The sequence below is a fragment of the Setaria italica genome, chromosome IV (genome assembly GCF_000263155.2).
Source record: "Setaria italica strain Yugu1 chromosome IV, Setaria_italica_v2.0, whole genome shotgun sequence".
Lineage (NCBI taxonomy): Eukaryota > Viridiplantae > Streptophyta > Magnoliopsida > Poales > Poaceae > Setaria > Setaria italica.
Window position 1 is genome coordinate 12,631,457 of NC_028453.1, and position 19,561 is coordinate 12,651,017.

Here is a 19,561-nt window from a genome sequence, read left to right on the forward strand (position 1 = left end):
CTTATCAGCCTCCAAACAGTGTTTTTCTCTCACAACAAATCAGCCGTTTCAGCTTTTCAACCGGCTTATAAGCTGAAGCGAACAGACCGTTGGTTCCAATTTCCAAATCGCCCTACTCTGGACAGAGTCGTCTGAATTTCATGCTCATGCACGGACCTGGTACCGTGGTAACGTACCCTGCTGGAGACGTACTGCCGGTACCTTACGACGCCGCCGCGGACCTCGCTGGACATAAATGGCGGAGAAGCACTACGGCGAGTGGCAGCGCAGCAGGTAGCAAGACAGGGGAGCACTTGTACCAACAACACCGTTGCCCGCATGCAATCCTCTTCGTAGCTGCTATGCTGAAATGACCTTGGCAGCTACCCCACCTTGGCGCCGGGCCGCCGACACCACCGAACCGGGTGTCGGGACTGGGATTTTGTGAGTTGCGACCGGCTGACCGCGACTCTTGACCATCCTTCTGTTTTTTTGGCTTCCCTCCAAACAAAGTGATTTCTTGGCTTGGACACTAACGCCGGCGTCGGATGGTGTATTGCCTGGAACTGCATTACGTGCTGTTCCCGTCGTCGCGCGCGTGCTTGCGTACCGTACGCCGACGGGAACCCGCCCGCAGCAGCATCAGGTTTCCACACCTGGCAATTTGTTTTGGATCGCCGGCCGCCGGGGCTGCTTCAAACCGTGCACGCGGGCTTGGGAGCCGGGGACACCTGCGGGCACGCACGATTCACGACGATCTCGTTCGGTGGCCGCCCAGAGTCGAATTCGCGGCCCGAGACGGCTCAGGACCTGGCGCGTCGCGACTCGCCCAAGTGGGGAAGGGCCTCCCATTGCCTCTCCAAGTACCAGCCAACCGCCGATCGAGACCGATCACGGGGTCCCGAGTGAGCATGAGCACGGAGGGACCGCACGCGCCCGGCGCCCGGGTCACTCGGCCCGGTCCGCTGACTCGCTGTCGAATCCATATCCCATGATCCCATCCCGTCGTTTCCACACCGCACATGTTCACACAACGCCCTTGGGTGGCAAGCCTAGAGCCCCAGACGAGACAGCATCAGGCCCGGCCAGCTTGGGTGGCGCTCCGCGACCGAATCGCCCGTCGCCGGCAGCAGGTCGTCGTCGTCTGCCACTCAAAGGAAGCTGCGTTTCCGACGGGGTCGGTCGGAGCTGGTCGGGCCTGTAATTTTCCGTTCTAACATGCCCATTCTCTTGTCTCTGCTGGTACGGGACACCGTAGGCGTAGGGTACGACGCAGCGGGGCACCGCCAGGCTAGACGTTTTTTTTTTCATCCGTCGCCCGCTCCCGCGTAGCAATCGCCTCCTCCCTGCGGTCGACGCCATTACCTTGTCCTCGTCTTCTCTACATAGCGGTCCCGCTATATAAAGTTTATCACCGCAGCGGTTCAGGATTTCATTCATCTTCTTTCCTTCTCTATCTTTATCTTTTCCTTTCCTCTTGTGCCGACGGAGGACGACGATGGGCGCTGCACGCTCCCATGTGGGAGTGGCGACGACAGCGGGCTCCCCCGCGAGGGTGGCAATCGGCGCGGCATGCTGCCTCATAGGAGCCGTGGCGGCTGCGAACTCCATAGTGGGAGTAGCGGCGGCGACCCGGCCGCGCTGCCATCGGGATCAACATTTTTTTTGAAGTTTTTTCTATAACTTTTGATCTTCAATTTTTTTTCCTTCAAAATTTTTGCTCCAACTTTTGTTTTCTGGCTATTTTTTTCATAATTTTTCATCAAAAGCTTTTTTCCTTTTCTCAAAGTTTTTGTTTTAAATTTTATTCTCATCTTTTTTTCTCTCGGAATTTTTTGTTAGAACTTTTGGTATATTTGAATTTTGTGTATAGCCTTTCCTTTGTTCTAACAAGATTTGCTTCATTTTTTTTTGTTTCTGAATATTTTTTTAGAAAATGTTGCTTCAAAGTTTTTGTCAAAAGTTTTGGAACCAAATTTTTTGCACACAATATTTGGTTTTACTTAAAACTTTTGTAGTATTTTTTGCTTTTTTTATTTTTGTACTTTTCAAAAAGGATATTTGAATTTTTTTAAAAAAATATTTGTTACGTCTATGTTGGAGGTGGGGCGTACGAAGGGATTAGCGGACGGTGCGCAGCTCGAGGAGGATGGCATCCAGTAGCAGGACCCAAAGTGGAAAGGGGATATTCGAACGGGAATCAACCTGCGACCGTAAATTAGTGGTGCTTGACCATCATCGGTTTCTACCACAAATAGGAATGTATTTGGTTTGATAGGCCGTTTGACATGCGGGGCCGGGCAGTGGATTGGTGAAGTTCTATGATCATTTACTACCTCATAAACTATGCCTACCCTTGATACTGTTATACATAATAAAAATGTTTTCGGACTACCTGTCTATGTCGCTTTTCTAACATTGTTCGTTCTCATGGCGGAAAACATGCATTGTTCGAATGGCAAAAGCATCCATCCAATTCTTCGAAACTATAAATACTACTTCAAAACTATAAATACTACGTGGAAAATGGGAAAAATATATGTTTACGACAAGAAAGAAAAACACTTGTCATGGGCCGGAATTGGATGCCCGTTGGGCTTACAGCTCTGGTGGTAACAAATACTCGGATGCAAGTCATGTCTCAGCAACTTGTGAATGAAAAATTTCAGAATGTGCCAAACTCGAGATTGCAGCCCACAACTCCTCATCTGGATGCACTGGGAGGCTTCAATTCCAAGACAGCGTTTTGGATGCTGTATGGTGAAACTGTGAAAGTGCAACCGGGAGTGTTTGTAGGGCAGCTCTACACTACACACAGGAGTGTTTTATCTGATTACACACAGGATCTCCAGATGCTGCCCTCCAAAGACATGACGATCCGATGATGACCACCGCCAACAGCCTTCGTGTGGGATCTTCAATTTGTCGCTCATGGATTGTTCAGCTCGATCAAGATCATCTTTCTAGAAGTTTGAAAACTTACAGCAAAACGATGATGAGTACAGGCTGCTTTGTTTGCAAACATGTACGTTCTCTCCGAGTTCCTTGCCATCTTTTCTAGACATCCATACAATTTTGAACGCGTGCAAGTTATAGCGAGCATCAGAAAGGCAAGGCTCGAATATTTGCGCTAGGTCTTCGCTGTCCTCTTTTTCTTCATTGAAGAACTCCCTGTAAGAATTGTATAAAACAAGAATAGAAGGGAAGTGTTATTAATTAAGCATCAAAATTGCAAGGAACCTTAGAATGAAGTAGAACTGACGTGTATTTTTGAATGAAGATTTATTTTTGGACAGTAAGGCAAACCTGCAACTAGGAAGCATCTTGGAGGAGGAGGACTCGACCACATTGGAGCCGGCTGGAGCTTCCATGTCCTCCAGCAGCATCGAGGATGCCATTGCACTTCCTCTCTTCCTATTTGCAGTGGTCGTTGCATACTCATGATCAAACTCCTCATACTCCCTAGTCGACATACAAAAAGGAACATATTTTCGGTACAAGTAAGAATTCGTGGACTGTGATACCCCAAAAAACATGTCATACCAAATTGGAAATATTTCGATTAATTTTTTCTTAATACTCCTTGATCATAAATATAAGTATGTTGAGTAGTTTAGGATGATATAGTCAAAAGAGTGGAGATTTGACCAACAATTTCCATATGAAAATATGATATCTGAAACAGAAATAAGTATATATATTATGAGAGGATTTTTAATGATGGAGTTACGGGCGTCAAATCTTACCTTATCAACTTGTCTAATTCTCTGCATATCGACGGTCAAAGTAATGAAAGGCCAATACCAAAACCACTAATATTCAGGATCCGAGGAAGTGACAAATTGTTATAGTTGTATTCAACAATGTGATGCAAACGCGTAAAAAAGAGGCTCAAGAGTCAAGACTTGAATGAACGGGAGGTGGAACTAGCAATCCAAATGAGTGATAAACAAAAAAAAAAAAACTTACTGCAGAAAGCTGAACTCGAAGTGGATGGGCTTGCTGGGCGACATGTCTAACCGGAGGCTGGTAGAATGCAACACTTTAACACCTTTGGGGACAAATCGCTCAAGGTTATCTCCCTTGACTCGAAATGTGGTGACCAACACATGTTTAGCATCACAATTGCAAGAGAGCTTCATGCCTATCCAGACAGCGCACATGACCCGGCCACCAAGATGAGAGAGGAACCCATATCCTTCATTGCCGAAAGGGATTCAGTAGGCAGCGCCATCCGGTGCCGATCCTTATCCTGATCCTTGCACAGCTTGTAGGCATAGAGAACAGCAAAGTAGAGGAAGTAGATGGTGTCATCTTCCTCCACATACAAACCGCGGTGACGGATTGGGATGTAGCTGGTCCTCCAATCAGTCTCGACGGTGGCAACCACAGCCCAGGCGCAGTTAGAGCAATTGAAAGTGTAGAAGAGGTTGAATGGCGAGAGCGACAACAGGATGGTGTCGCCGACCACGACATGCCCCTGGAGGACAGGGATGGTGTCCTGGAGCATGTCTGCCGCCATTGGCTGGAGTTCCACCTCGACGTCGCCGGCCGGCACCCACTCCCCAGCATCCCTGTCAAAGCGCAGCATCACGAGGCTGGATGGGCTTCACTTCAGAAATTTCTTAGCGCCATCACCCTAAGAAATCCAGATTTTTTCCCGATTCCGATTTTTCCCGTAAATCCAGTATTCGATCGGTATACGCGGTATACGGTGCCGGTCGGTACGGGATCTTCCCGTTCCTATTTTCATCCCTAGCCCACCACGCGCACGCAGGAATCGATTCGGGCTCGAAAATCTTTGCCTTCCTGTATTTTTCGACAGAAACTCCAAACTCCAAAGTTGTGTCTCCGTTCCGATTATTGAAGACGCGGCAAAAACGAGAGTAACATAGCAAAGGCCCTAGAAAGTTGTGTCTCCAAAACCCTAGCTTGCCGGATCCAGTCGACGGCGATGGCGCCGCGACGGGCCGCCGCCGGCCCCTGCTGCAGTTTCCGCGACAAATGCCTATGCAGCTGGGTTAGGTGCTGCTCACCACGGATTCCGAGCGTGGCCCCGGGGCGGGACTACTCCTGCGTGCCGGCCAGCGGGGACGACCCCGGCGCGTGGTCGGTGCTCGTCGGCTTCATCTCAGTGTCCGAGGGCAACGCAGTCGACTTCCGCCTGCACCGTTTCCATGTGGCACGGTCCGGCCGCGTGCTGGGCCGGAGCGACGACACCCTCGAGGTCGTGCGCGGTGGCGACGACATAGCCAAGGGGGGGGAGATGGAGCCGCCACAAATCCTCAGTGCCATGGCCTCGCCGAGCCCCGATGGCCGCTCGCTCTTCCTCTTCCCCATACAAATCGAGGATCGCCTCCGTCCCCTGCAGCTGCATCTGCGCCTCTACGCCTCCGACAACAGGAAGATCACCGCATCCCCCTTGCCTGCCGTGCCGCTGGGCCCCATCATGCGGACCCGCCCAATAGCGGCCGCCAACGACCTCTGGGCGCCGTGCTTCTCCGACCACGTTGGCCCGCCGCTCTCCTCCACGCTCACTATGAAACGGCTCGACAAGGACGCCGGCCGGTGGGTGGAGGTCGACGCCAAGAATAAGCCACACGTGACAAGTCCACCGCCTGGTGAGTTCGTCGGCCGTGTCCTCCACGGATACGTTGTGATTGGCCACGTCATCCTGTTGTCGATGCAGCCATCGCACGTCTTCTTCACCTTCGATTGCTCCACCTGCACCTGGGCTGAGGTCGTCACCACAGAGACCGAGAAGAACCGCTACATCCCTATCCATGAGCGTGCCGTGTACGTGGAAGAAGATGACACAATCTACTTCCTCAGTAGTGCTGTTGTCTACGCCTACAAGCTGTGCCAAGATGACCGGGGTCAGTACCGGATGGCTCCGCCTACTCTGGTTGATTGTATTTGCCCTTTCGATGATGAAGGCTATGGGTTCCTCACGCATCTCGGCAACAGACTCATGTGTGCTGTCTGGATCGGTGTTTCGCTTCGCTGCAGTTGTGATACTAGACATGTGCTCATCACTGTTTTTCGAGTTACGGGCAGCATGAGCAACCAGGGGCACTTCTTCCCCAAAGGCATCAAAATCCTTCATTCCACGTGCCGCCGGTTGGACATCTCACCGAGCACACCCATTACATCCAACGGCGAATTCTGCTTTCTACAGTAAGTGATGTCTCTTCCCTGTTTGTTGTCCCTTTTGGATCAATTACTAGTTTTCTTTGGCAATTCACACTTATCTAAGTACAACTTTAATAGTTTGGTGCGGAGGAGTTCTGCAACTGAAAGATTTTTAATTTCCTATGGATTTCTTTTTTGAGTCACTTATTCTTATTTCTGCAAAAAAAAATGTTTCCTTTTCCATGTCAAGTAGGGAGTACGAAGAGTTCAACCTTGATGCATCGATGCCGCTCGAGGCTATGGAAGCTGCAACCAGCCTCAATGTGGCTGAACCCTCTGTTATGCTTGGCTGTTGCAGGTTTAAAATCCTGTCCCCGAAAGAATCTTTATCTAACCCTAAATATTTCTTTATCTACTTTATTTTTTATTGTTTGTTGTGATTGTGAATGTTTGTATACCATGCAATTCCTACAGGGAGTTTCGGAATGAAACACCACTCCTAACTGCTGTTATGCTTGAGGGATCTCCTATCCTGGCCAGAAAAGCTCTATACATTGTCTGCCAGGTTGCTTCTCATTCAACTGTATACAAGGTTTTTATTGCTGATGGAAGGTTGGAGTCCCATGGCCAGATTCTCAGACCGCGTTGCATCATGAACACGTTTAGTAGTGGAGATGAGTATGGTATGATGAAGAAGCCTCTCCCATGGCATTTTGTTTGTTGCAGTAAGAACATATATGCTTACGGACGCTCAGGAGATGAACTATATACTTGCAATTTGCATTCTGGAGCCCTCTCTTGCATTCCTTTGAAAAGGCCTGTTCAAGTGTCGATAGCTCTTGTTCTTCAAGTTGGCAGCAGGATTATTGCTATCGGTGATACCATCTGCGATGTATATTGTTTTGGTTCTAATCAGGAATGGAAACATATCCGTACGCATGGGACATTCAATCTGAAAAGGGAGGTTAATCTGTCTGGCTATGCAGTGTTGAGTGATGACATCTTCATTGTTTCCGATGCTGATAGAAGCTGCCTTCTTTTGCTTGACCTGCTAACCAGGGAATGGAGTTATATCAGAATATTTTCTGAGTTTTCAAGGTCACCGCATTCGTGGGTAGAAGTTGTTTCTGGCTGGCCGTCTGAAAGTGGATTTCTAAATGGGAGATCTGTATTTATCGAGGGTTTTATTTACTCATGTGCAGATGGAGGTATTGCCGCTTATGAGATAATTAAACAAGGTGATTCTTATTACCTCGGTGATCATGTTTATATGAAACTTCAATGGTGCAAGTTTTGGGAAGCGCATAGAATGTGCTTGGATTATGTTGGCAAAGACACAGTTTCTGGTGCCATTGTGCTTTGTGTGGTGCAAGGTGATTATTTCTTTCACATTTTTATGTGTCTATCTTCTCCATTTTATCACCAGCAAGTATGAGATTCCTATATATCATTATATACTTAATTTGTCTATTGTCTCCATTTTCCTAATCCTCTTTAGCCTCCTACATGATCTTTTTTTGGACTTTAGTACTGTATGATTCTGTTACATTAACAAAGTTCAGTTGATTTTGAGTTTATCTTATGTAATGGCTTAATGTAATATTTGAATAAAGGTGGTGGGATGGAAGACCTTACTTTACTTGATAAATGGGTAAATGGCCGTTACTGTGTTCATGTTCGTTGTAGGAATGGTATGTGACTAAGGTTTTATTCATTTCATATTATGGGGGAGGGCAGATCTTGCACAGTGCTAGAGTGTCCATTTGTGGCCTGAGGTCCTATGGCAAACCTTGCAGAATTAATTAAGAATTTTGCAAGGGTAAGCTAGACTACGAATTCCCTTCTCAGATCCCAACTTGTGTGGGAGCTCCTGGGTAATTTCTTTTCCTCATCTGGCACAAAGAGTGAATTTCATGAAAGCGTAATATGGTGATTTAGTGCATCATATCTTGGGAAATGCTGAAAGAACTAAAATGAATATGGTAATTTAGTACACTGTCTCTTAGGGCATGTTGAACAGAATAAAATCAGGTCTCGTGTCACTTTGAAACACAATTAAATTATACATGATTCATGATGCATGTTTTTTTATCTGATATTTCAGGCTTCATTCACAAAGGGTTTTTTTTGAATAGAGTGGATCGAGTGGTCCATCATGGGGTCATCCCATGATTTCTTTTTTTTTAAAAAATACTATCCCATGAATTTTAGTGGGATGAGATTGAGACCATTCCTCGGTATGAATGAAAGTGACGGTGGATTCTTCAGTTCCGCTCCTCAAACCAAACAATCTAGTTACAGTTAGGTTTGGAGTTTGGATCGGATGATGCAAACCACACACGCAATTGGGATATTTACATATTTGCCACCGTTGCAAATGGCACTCCTTCATTTGCCATTTTTACGGGAGCTTCTACGTTTTTACCATCACGAACGAAACGAAGCAACAAATTTGCCACTTTTGCTGACGTGGCACGCCACGTCCCCGCGACAGCGTGTAAAAAGGGTGCCAAAAGACCTGTGTGCCCTTGCCTTTCTCCTCCGTTAACCCGCTGACAGACCCGACGCCATCCATCTCCCCGTCAGCACGTCCTCTTTCACGGCCTCGCCGTCACCTCCCTTCTTCTTCCTCCTCCCCGACAGCTCCTCCTCACACACATGGAGAGCGCTCACGCAGGCGCGCACACACGGAGGTGGAGCTCCGAAAGAAAGAGGGGGAGGGAGGAGATGCCGGGGAGCCAGAACAGGGGCCCGAGGCCGCAGCTGGCCAAGGCCGAGACCATCCACGGCCTCGCGCGCGCGGGCGACCTCGCCGGCGTCCAGAGGAAGCTGCTGGAGAATCCCGCCCTCCTGAACGATAAGAATCCCGTGGTACGTCCTTCACCCTTCTCCTTTGCTTGCTTGGGGAAAATGCGATCTTTGGTCGGTTTCATGGTTCTTGAATCTCTTGATGCTTGCTGCGGAGGGTGAGCGTATTAGATACGAGAGGAAATGAGATTCAAGAACCATGAAACCGAACCAAATATGTAAATATCCCGCAGAGACAGATCGAACCAGCAGGAGAAACAAATCGGCTACACAACGGAGCAAATGAACAATTAAGCAATCAAAGGAGGGGGCGCAAGCTAAGCCCCAGAAATCTGTTCATAAAAAGAGGACTAGTAGAAAAACATTGCCAAGGGCGGATTAGCCAATGCCGCCGGGTCGAAATCCAAGAACCGACTAAGAAAACCAAGCCAGGAATACACAACCAAAAAAGCTATCTGATGAAAGCTATCTGATGCATTGTTAAAATAATAATAATGTACTTTAAATGTTAATTGCCGAATGCACACCCAATTAGCATTTCTAACAGCGTGTATCAATTGATCGCAATTGAATCGACGGTCCCGCATTACTCACCCGTGTGCGGCTGTGGTATCCCGCCGTCTTGCCGACGTATAGAAGCCTTGCGCCCTCCCCGACCAAGTCCAGCATGTCGTTGGACACCAGCCAGTCGTAGAGCACCAGGTCCGCGGCCTCGATGGCACGGACGACCTTGAGCGTGAGCAGCTCGGGGTCCCCGGGTCCCATCCCGACCAGCGCCACCCTCCGAGGCCCGCTGCCGCCGCCCTCCCCCTCGGCGCTCCTCCCCCTGGAAGCTCTTTGCGCGTCCAAGAGCCTCCGAAGCTCCGGCAGCTGCAGCGCGATCTCATCATCCCGGTAGCCCGCCACGGCGGCGGCGGCCGCGGCGGCGGCATCGGAGGGCGACGACGACAGCGACGCGGGGCTGGAGGAGCCGTCGGCGGCGTAGGACCAGGCATCACGGCGGTAGCACGAGGAGGAGGTGGCCTCGGTGAAGGGCGAGGCGGTGGAAGCGCGGACGGCGGCGCCGGGGCGGGGCCTCGTATTCGCGGCGGCGAGGGAGGTGGAGGTGGAGGTGGAGACGGAGGCGGGTGCGGAAATGGAGGCCGGCCGCGGCTGGAAGCGGAGCTTGCGGACGGCAAGAAGTGGAGATGGGGACGGGGAGATGGATGGCGTCGGGGGAGGTTAACAGTGAAGAAAGGTGAGGGCACACAGGTCTTTTGGCACCCCTTTTACACGCTGTCGCGGGGACGTGGCGTGCCACGTCAGCAAAAGTGGCAAATCTGTTGCTTCGTTTCGTTCGTGATGGTAAAAACGTAGAAGCTCCCGTAAAAGTGGCAAATGAAGGAGTGCCATTTGCAACAGTGGCAAATATGTAAATATCCCCACGCAATTAGCTACCACTATGCATGTTTTTAGTTTTTTAATTGCTGTGGTGTGACAACAATTCTGTGTTTTAATTTATTTCTTTTGGAATCCTTGGTTTGTAATGCATAGGTTATAAATATTTATCGTCAATGTGCTTTTCCATTATTTGTTGAAGTTCCCACAGTACACACCTCTAATGTGAATGTGATTGCGTTTTCTAGGTGGTAATTATTTTAGCCGGTCTGGTCCTCTGTGCAGCCAGCCTGTATGCATCACCACTATCAAAGTTAAGATTGAAAGAACGACTGGGGGTAAACTGAGACCAGCACTGGACCATGTGGATGTTGGCACTTGTTTCCTTGAGCAGAAAGAAGTAATCTGGACTAGCAATTGTTTTGCAACTGTCCCTTTCTAATGCTCCGTTATGTCCTGTATTATCATTGCATTGTAGTAGCTGTAACTAACGATGCATCAGTAAACTTATCTGATGCTCAGTTGTTGTACTGAACCTATATCAAGCTTTCTGCAACCTTGGAAGTTGGAACCAAATGCTTTGCATGATAAATGCTATGTATTTTTGCAGACATCTGGTTTTATTATGTTATGGTGTGGGCGCCTCTTGTGTGTCTCACTGAGTCAGTGCATATCTTTCCTATTTGTGTCATTATTTTTCATTAAAATTCTATAATTCAATAACCGAAGAAGGAAAGTTGTAGAGCGCAATCGCTCTGGGCCACCATTAGCTGCCTGTTAATCTCATTTGCAACTGCTTCCCTCAACTCTCACTGGGTATCCGATGACGACCTTGATGCTCACAGAGCTGCAGCATGCAGGTAAACCATGTGTGCCACCAAAGATGCCCATACGTCGTAGCTAAACTGTGTCTGATCCTGTCATGTACGGGCGTACATACGCCAGGCGCAGACGCGCCCGCGACGTACGCCGCGCTGCCGAACGTGCTGGGCAAGCACTGCTAGAATCAAACTCTAGCAACTAAAGATAGAAACTTAGTTTTGGAAATTACAATCAAGGAATACTTTCTACATTTAGGTTGGGCCATTGGCCATATATATACTGCTGTAATCGTGGACATTGGCAAGCAAGAATTTATATCTCCTATCTTCCTTTCTCTGTTAAGCCTACGGCCGAGGGGGATAACCTCGCCGGAGAAGACGGCCGACGACTACGAGCTACGTAGCCGCGGTCCGGCCAGTCGGGGACTCGACGTCCTTGACAACCTGGTATCACGGTCACGTCGATCCTCTCCCACCCGCTCCACCTCTTCGTCCACCGCCGTTCCCCACACGAGCCCCCCACGGTCGCCACCGTCCGCTACTGCTTCCGTGCTGCCGCCACCAGCCATGGGCGATCCGACCCTCGCCGATGTGATGGAGTTGTTGAAATCCCTCACCACGGAAGTCACAACCCTGAAGGCCGACATCGCGGCTATGAAGGAGAAGCCGTCCTCGTCGTCCACCAGCGCCGGCGGCGGCCGTCCGGAGGGTCCGTGCGATGCTGAGCGCCCCCCCAAATTCCACAAGTTGGATTTTCCCCGTTACGACAGCAAGTCCGATCCGCTGCTCTTCATCAACAGGTGCGAATCCTACTTTCGCCAGCAACGTACAATGGCGGAGGAGCGAGTGTGGCTGGCTTCGTATCACCTGGAGGACGTCGCACAACTATGGTATACCCAACTCCAGGAGGACGAGGGGCCGCCGCCTTGGGGGCGATTCAAGGAGCTCCTGCACCTGCGTTTTGGGCCTCCCCTCCGCTCGGCTCCGCTGTTCGAGCTCGCTGAGTGCCGGTGTACGGGGACTGTGGAGGACTACTCCAATCGCTTTCAGGCCCTCCTGTCTCGCGCAGGCCGGCTGGATGAGGCCCAACGCGTCCAGCTCTTCACGGGTGGTCTTCTCCCGCCGCTCAGCCACGCCGTCCGCCTCCACAATCTGGCGACGCTCGCGGCCGCTATGAGCCTGGCGCGCCAGGTGGAGCTCATGGAAGTCGAACGACCGGCGCCGCATCCCCTTCGGCCACCGCCGCACGGCCTCCTTCCCGCGCCCGCCCCCCGGCCAGCGCTCCCAGTGCCCCAGCAGCCACTGCCGCTCCCTACTCCTCCGGACGAGATGGCGGAACGCCGCCGTCTGGGGCTCTGTTTCAATTGCAATGAAAAATATACTCGGGGCCATAACCGGTTTTGCAGGCGCCTCTTCTTCATTGAAGGCGTGGAGCTCGAGGACACCTTGAACGCCGCAGATGACGAGGAGCGCGACACCGAGGCGCCGTGTTTTTCATTGCAGGCCGTGGCCGGGGTGCCCATGGCAAGCACCATGCAGATCGCCGTGGTCCTCGGCGCCGCGTCCCTCGTCGCCCTCCTCGACTCCGGCAGCACGCACAACTTCATCTCGGAGGAGGCGGCGCGGCGCTCCGGTCTACCCTCCCGCTCCCGACCCCGCCTCACCGCCTTGGTCGCCAATGGCGAACGGGTTTCCTGTGCCGGCGTCATCCGCAACGCGCCCCTGCTCATCGACAGCGACTCATTCCCGGCCGATCTCTATGTCATGCCGCTGGCTGGGTACGACGTCGTCCTCGGCACCAGGTGGCTCGGCGAGTTAGGACCCATCGTCTGGGACCTCGGCCACCGGCGCATGCACTTCCTGCGCCAAGGGCGTCTCGTCTCCTGGACCGGCGTGGCCAGCCCGGCGGTACCGGCCCTGAACGCCACAACAGCGGCATGTTCCCTGTTGGAGGCGCTGTTACTATCCTTTGAGGGACTCTTCGCGGACCCAGTCGGTCTCCCTCCCAAGCGTGCCCATGATCACCGCATCCTGCTCAAAGCCGACGCCCAACCGGTCGCCGTCCGCCCTTACCGGTACCCCGCAGCGCACAAAGACGAGCTCGAGCGGCAGTGTGCCGCCATGATCGATCAAGGCATCGTCCGCCGCAGTGACTCCCCCTTCTCGTCGCCCGTCCTCCTCGTCAAGAAGCCCAATGGTTCATGGCGCTTCTGTGTCGACTACCGGGCGTTGAACGCCCTCACCGTCAAGGACGCCTTCCCGATCCCGGTGGTTGACGAGCTCCTCGACGAACTTCATGGCGCCAAGTTCTTCACTAAGCTGGACCTGCACTCTGGGTACCACCAGGTGCGCATGCGCCCGGAGGACATACACAAGACGGCATTCCGGACCCACGACGGCCTGTATGAGTTCCTTGTGATGGCGTTCGGACTGTGCAACGCTCCGGCAACATTTCAGGCCCTGATGAATGACGTGCTCCGCTCGTTCCTTCGCCTCTTCGTCCTCGTATTTTTTGATGACATTCTGATCTATAGAAGGACATGGGCTGATCATCTTCGTCACCTTCGGGCCGTCCTCGACGAACTCCGCCGCCACCAGCTGTTTGTGAAACGCAACAAGTGCTCCTTCGGTGCCTCGTCCGTGGCTTACCTCGGCCATGTCATATCCGCGGCAGGTGTGGCCATGGACCCTGCCAAGGTGTAGGCAATCCATGATTGGCCTCCTCCCCGTTCACCCCGGGCGGTGCGCGGCTTCCTCGGCCTCACCGGATATTACCGCAAGTTCGTCCACAACTACGGGGCGATTGCTGCTCCTCTGACGGCACTACTCAAGAAGGAGGGTTTCTCCTGGGACGACGCGGCGGTTGCGGCGTTCACCGCGCTCAAGGCCGCCGTCACATCTGCCCCCGTCCTCGCCATGCCCGACTTCACCAAGACGTTCACCATGGAGTGCGACGCATCGTCCGTCAGATTCGGCGCGGTCCTTGTCCAGGAGGGCCACCCAGTCGCCTTCTTCAGCCGGCCTGTGGCCCCTCGCCACCGCTCGTTGGCCGCCTATGAACACGAGCTCATTGGACTCGTCCAGGCCGTCAAGCACTGGCGTCCATACCTCTGGGGGCGGCGCTTCACCGTCAGAACCGATCACTACAGCTTGAAGTACCTCCTCGATCAGCGCCTCGCCACGATCCCTCAGCATCACTGGCTAGGTAAGCTCTTGGGCTTCGATTTCTCGGTGGAGTACCGCTCGGGCGCCATGAATATCGTCGCTGACGCCCTCTCCCGTCGCGACGATGACGCCGGGGAGATGATGGCTATTTCGGCGCCCCGTTTCGACTTCATCGAGCGCCTCCGCCACACCCAGGCCACCGATCCCGCCTTGGTCGCCATCCACAACGAGGTTCGGGCCGGCACCCACACCACGCCATGGGCGCTGATGGACGGCATGATCGCCTTCGATGGCCGCTTGTACATCCCCCCGGCGTCCCCGCTGCTGCAGGAGATAGTGGCCGCAGTCCACAACGACGGCCATGAAGGCGTCCACCGCACCCTCCACCGGCTCAGGCGGGACTTTCACTTTCCCTCCATGCGCCGGTTGGTGCAGGACTTCGTGAAGGCATGCGTCACTTGTCAGCAGTACAAGTCCGATCATCTCCGGCCGGCCAGTCTGCTTCAACCCCTGCCGATTCCGTCGACCGTGTGGGCTAACATCGGCATCGACTTCATCGAGGCCCTGCCCAAGGTACAAGGCAAGACGGTCATCCTCTCCGTCGTGGATCGCTTCAGCAAATACTGCCATTTCATTCCCCTAGCGCACCCCTACACTGCCGAGTCCATCGCCCACGTCTTCTTCGCCGACATTGTTCGACTCCATGGCGTTCCGCAGTCCATCGTGTCGGATCGCGATCCAGTGTTCACCTCGGCATTCTGGCGCGAGCTCATGCGGCTCACCGGGACGAAGCTCTACATGTCGTCCGCCTTTCACCCCCAGACGGACGGCCAGACCGAGGCCGCCAACCGGGTCATTGTTATGTACTTGCGCTGCTTCATTGGCGACCGTCCCCGGCAGTGGCTCCGTTGGCTACCCTGGGCCGAGTACACATACAACACTGCCTATCAGTCCTCACTCCGCGACACTCCATTTCGTGTGGTCTATGGCCGGGACCCGCCGACCATTCGTTCCTATGAGCCTGGGGACACCCGTGTCGCCGCCGTCGCCCAGGAGATGGAGGAGCGCGCCACCTTCCTCGACGACATCCGCTATCGCCTAGAACAGGCACAGGCGGTCCAGAAACGTGTCTACGACCGGCACCACAGGACCGTCGCCTTCCAGGTCGGCGATTGGGCTCTTCTTCGTCTACGGCAGCGGGCGGCAGCATCCCTTCCACGCTCGGCAACAGGGAAGCTAAAGCCGCGCTACGTCGGGCCGTATCAGGTGACGGAGCTCATCAATGAAGTGGCCGTATCAGGTGACGGAGCTCATCAATGAAGTGGCTGTGAGGCTCCTGCTTCCTCCCGGGGCTCGTCTTCATGATGTGTTCCACGTCGGCGTTCTCAAGAAGTTTGTCGGTGTTCCGCCGGCCCCCCCGCTGTTGCCTCCGCTGCTCCATGGTGCTGTGCTGCCTACACCAAGCCGGGTGACTCGCGCTCGCCTGGCCCGTGGTGTCCGCCAGGTCCTAGTCGAATGGCAGGGCGAACCACCTGCTTCGGCCACATGGGAGGATTTGGACGACTTCCGTACTCGGTTTCCTTCCTTTCAGCTCGAGGACGAGCTGGACTTCGAGGCAGGGAGAGATGTCATGTACGGGCGTACATACGCCAGGCGCAGACGCGCCCGCGACGTACGCCGCGCTGCCGAACGTGCTGGGCAAGCACTGCTAGAATCAAACTCTAGCAACTAAAGATAGAAACTTAGTTTTGGAAATTACAATCAAGGAATACTTTCTACATTTAGCTTGGGCCATTGGCCATATATATACTGCTGTAATCGTGGACATTGGCAAGCAAGAATTTATATCTCCTATCTTCCTTTCTCTATTAAGCCTACGGCCGAGGGGGATAACCTCGCCGGAGAAGACGGCCGATGGCTACGAGCTACGTAGCCGCGGTCCGGCCAGTCGGGGACTCGACGTCCTTGACAGATCCTTTCACGGTTAGCTCTTGGGTTCTTATGTCTTCCGCTTCTGTTTCATTACCCCGATCTTCCTTTTGCTTTTCAGTGCGGCACAGTTGCTGAACGACTCAGAAATGCTTGGGGCAAGGTGGGAGGTAAGTAGTTCAGTTTGCCTAGCCTGCCCAACGCGGAATCATCTACTTATTGGAGTATGTCATATCTTCTTGTTTTCTTCTGCAGATATCCAATCATGCCTTTTATTTCTTCCCTCTTAACTTATATTGCATATCTCTCAACAAATGCACATACTATGCGGATTTTATCTAGTAACACAATGGAGTCATATGTGTTCCAAAAAATTTTGTTGCAAATATTTTCTGTATTTCTGAATTCAAACATTTATGCCGTCCTTTTTTCTCGAGCATTCAATAGTTCCATTCCTGTGTTCTGCAAATGTGAAGTGCTGAATTTCAGTGATAGAAGACGGATTTGCAATTTTCAAGCACTATTGTCTTCTCTCTAAATAGTCGAAGGATTTTTACAATAATTGAAAAAGAGAGAGCCATTCATCCAAAGAAATCGTGCGGTGGAAAGATAGGAAGTACCTAAAGGTACCTAGAGGAAAGTATCAAAAAATACTTGGAAGTACCCATTGGTACTTAACAATCATTGTAACAAAGCTCTTATATTATTTATCCAAATTGGCCCACCATGGTGGTTTGACCAACTTTTTACGTAAGAGTAACCTACAGGCCGGTTTGTTATGTGAATACATAACCTACAGAGAGAGGCCCTTGGTACTGATACATGTACATACAACCCATCACAGTGGTTTGACCAACTTTTCAGATAGATAGAAACTCCAGCGTTAGTAGGCTAGGAGCACTAGATAGGATACATTGTCACAGGAAGTGTTAGGCCGGTTAACACGGCACCTAGGCTGGTTGTAGTATCTTGACGAGATACGTGCTCAGGCATGTTCTTAAAAAAGGTTGGTTGTAGCATTATATACTCTCTTGTTTTATTATAGCAATATTTTGACCAATAATTACTTTTCAATATACAAATCTAATATCATCAAATTCATAACAGAAATCAACTGGTACAATGATTTTCCTATCCAAATGAAATACGGTTCAAACAAAGGGATAATTCAGAATCAATGCAATTTGGTCTCACGCCCAGCTCTGCTCGAATGTACCTATGACATAGAGTAACCGTTGTCCGCCGCAGGCCACAAGCTCCTCTATGTTCGATGCTTAACTTTCCAGTTGTAGCACAATCGAAGCACTACATCAGGTTGTGAAATTAGGCACCTACTAAGCATGGACGGACCTAGGGCAAAGCTGAGAGAGGGCATGCTTTAAGACTAGCTAAATTTAGAAAGTTTATACATAATAAAAATTATTGAATAGTTTAGATTCAAATTTTGAGTGAGGTCATGTGCCCTCACTAGCTGCAACTTGGGTCCGCCCCTGCTGCCAAGTAGGTTTGTTTGATTAGATACGAGTTTTATTTTTATTTTTCTTAGTTTCCTGTTTCTTGAATTCTATTTCATTCTCTTCTTCATGATCTCGTATCTATTTTCAAAAAAATTTACTTATTTTTTCCATGGAACAATAATGATAATTATCGAAACATTTGCAAATGAACAAATTGAGCATTAGCCTTAAACTAGAGGGACGAAACCAGTGACTTACTAGAACATTGGTTTTAGTTGGTAGAACAATAATAATGACATTTTCAGATTAGTTCAGAAAATTAATGTTAAACTAGCGGAATAAAACAAACGATATAATAATGTTGATTTTAATTTGTATAACCATAATATTAATGTTTTGAAAAAAATTCAAATAATATGATGGAACAATAAAATGGCTCGACAAGAACGCCGGCCGGTGGGTGCGATGCCAAGAATAAGCCACACGTGACAAGCCCACCGGCTGGTGAGTTCATCGGCCGTGTCCTCCACGGATACGTTGTGATTGGCCACATCATCCTGTTGTCGATGCAGCCATCGCACGTCTTCTTCACCTTCGATTGCTCCACCTGCACCTGGGCTGAGGTCATCACCATAGAGACCAAGAAGAACCGCTACATCCCTATCCATGAGCGTGCCGTGTACGTGGAAGAAGATGGCACAATCTACTTCCTCAGTGGCGTTGTTGTCTACGCCTACAAACTGTGCCAAGATGCTTGCCATCACTTCTTCACTAGGCATTGGCAATGGCAGGGCTAGGCCTAGCCAACATAGATTCAAAAATCAGAAACTTGAAGTCTTGAACAACAAAATACGAATTGGTACGTTTAGTTGTGCAAGTAGTTAAGTACTTACTGCTTATCAGTAGCTTACCCTTCTCCTTCATCGAGGAACTTGTCGAATGCTTCCTCTAGCTCTTGCATCCCCTTCTCAACCTCATGCTTTGCCCTTGCATCTCCCAATTCCCAGTCTTTGACGCAGGTCAACATCTCCATCGAATGAGGCAGCAACCATCGTTGCCGCTCCTCGATCACCCTGCCAGTTAGACTAAAGTAAGACTCCGAAGAATAGTGGAAACCGGAACAGACATGACATCTTTAGCTAGTATGGACATTATGGGATATGTAAGTTTGTGCTCATACCACCAACTTAGAATGTTGAAATCGTCATCATAACAGGTGATAGTGTCGTTGTCCAAGTAAGAAAATAACTTAGAAACGGATGCTATAGCAGGACAAGATGTAGATGCAAGAGCAGTTGAAGAACCAGAACCACTGGAACTAGAACCAGGAGCACCAAATATCCTACACCATGCTGTTTTTTCTTACTAGTAGATCCTGCTGCTTGAGAGGGCCTCTGCAACCTAACTGCACCAAACTTGTTTTCATACATGTTATACAATTTATATAATTCACTTCTTACCTCATTGAAGTAACTAGAATAATCAAAACCAATAGTCCAAGAAAGAAGCTGGAGAACATTATGAAAACCTCTCATCTTGGCTCTAGGATCCAAAATAAATGCAAGGGAATACAAACAAGGGATATTCTGCCAATAGTTGAGGAACTTCAGTTTCATAGGAGTAACAATGCTCATGAGCAATGGATCAGTCTCTTTAGCATGTAAATGACCAACAATGTCAATATCAAAGGACTTGTTGGATAGTAAACACCAGATAAAAGCAACAATTGATTCAAAAAACATTTTAAGAAACTCCATAATCTTCTCAGCAACAGTCCAATGACCATCACTGAGTAGTGGCTCACCATTAACCAAACCATAATTAGCACCAATAAAGACAGAGAAGGTGTATCTGTATGGTAGTAGGTGCTTAAGCATGAGATAAGTAGAATTC

At 50.5% G+C, this 19,561-nt stretch overlaps 1 protein-coding gene across 1 annotated transcript; it reads right to left on the reverse strand.

The window, feature by feature from the left end:
- Window positions 1-9,236: 9,236 nt before the first annotated feature.
- LOC101781750 (siroheme synthase 1-like) lies at window positions 9,237-11,187 on the reverse strand. Its single transcript, XM_004966846.1, has 3 exons — window positions 11,110-11,187; window positions 9,514-10,071; window positions 9,237-9,251 (listed from the first exon to the last, which is right to left on the reverse strand). Exons 1-3 carry the CDS (start codon window positions 11,185-11,187, stop codon window positions 9,237-9,239), a joined length of 651 nt encoding a protein of 216 aa, XP_004966903.1.
- Window positions 11,188-19,561: the final 8,374 nt, after the last annotated feature.

Bases quoted from the DNA above. Each gene is read 5' to 3' on its own strand.
- LOC101781750 (XM_004966846.1), bottom strand. From the start codon at position 11,187: ATGGGCATCTTTGGTGGCACACATGGTTTACCTGCATGCTGCAGCTCT. The intron at 10,072-11,109 runs GTGAGAGTTGAG...CTCCGCTTCCAG, and splicing joins AGGTCGTCATCGGATACCCA to CCGCGGCCGGCCTCCATTTC.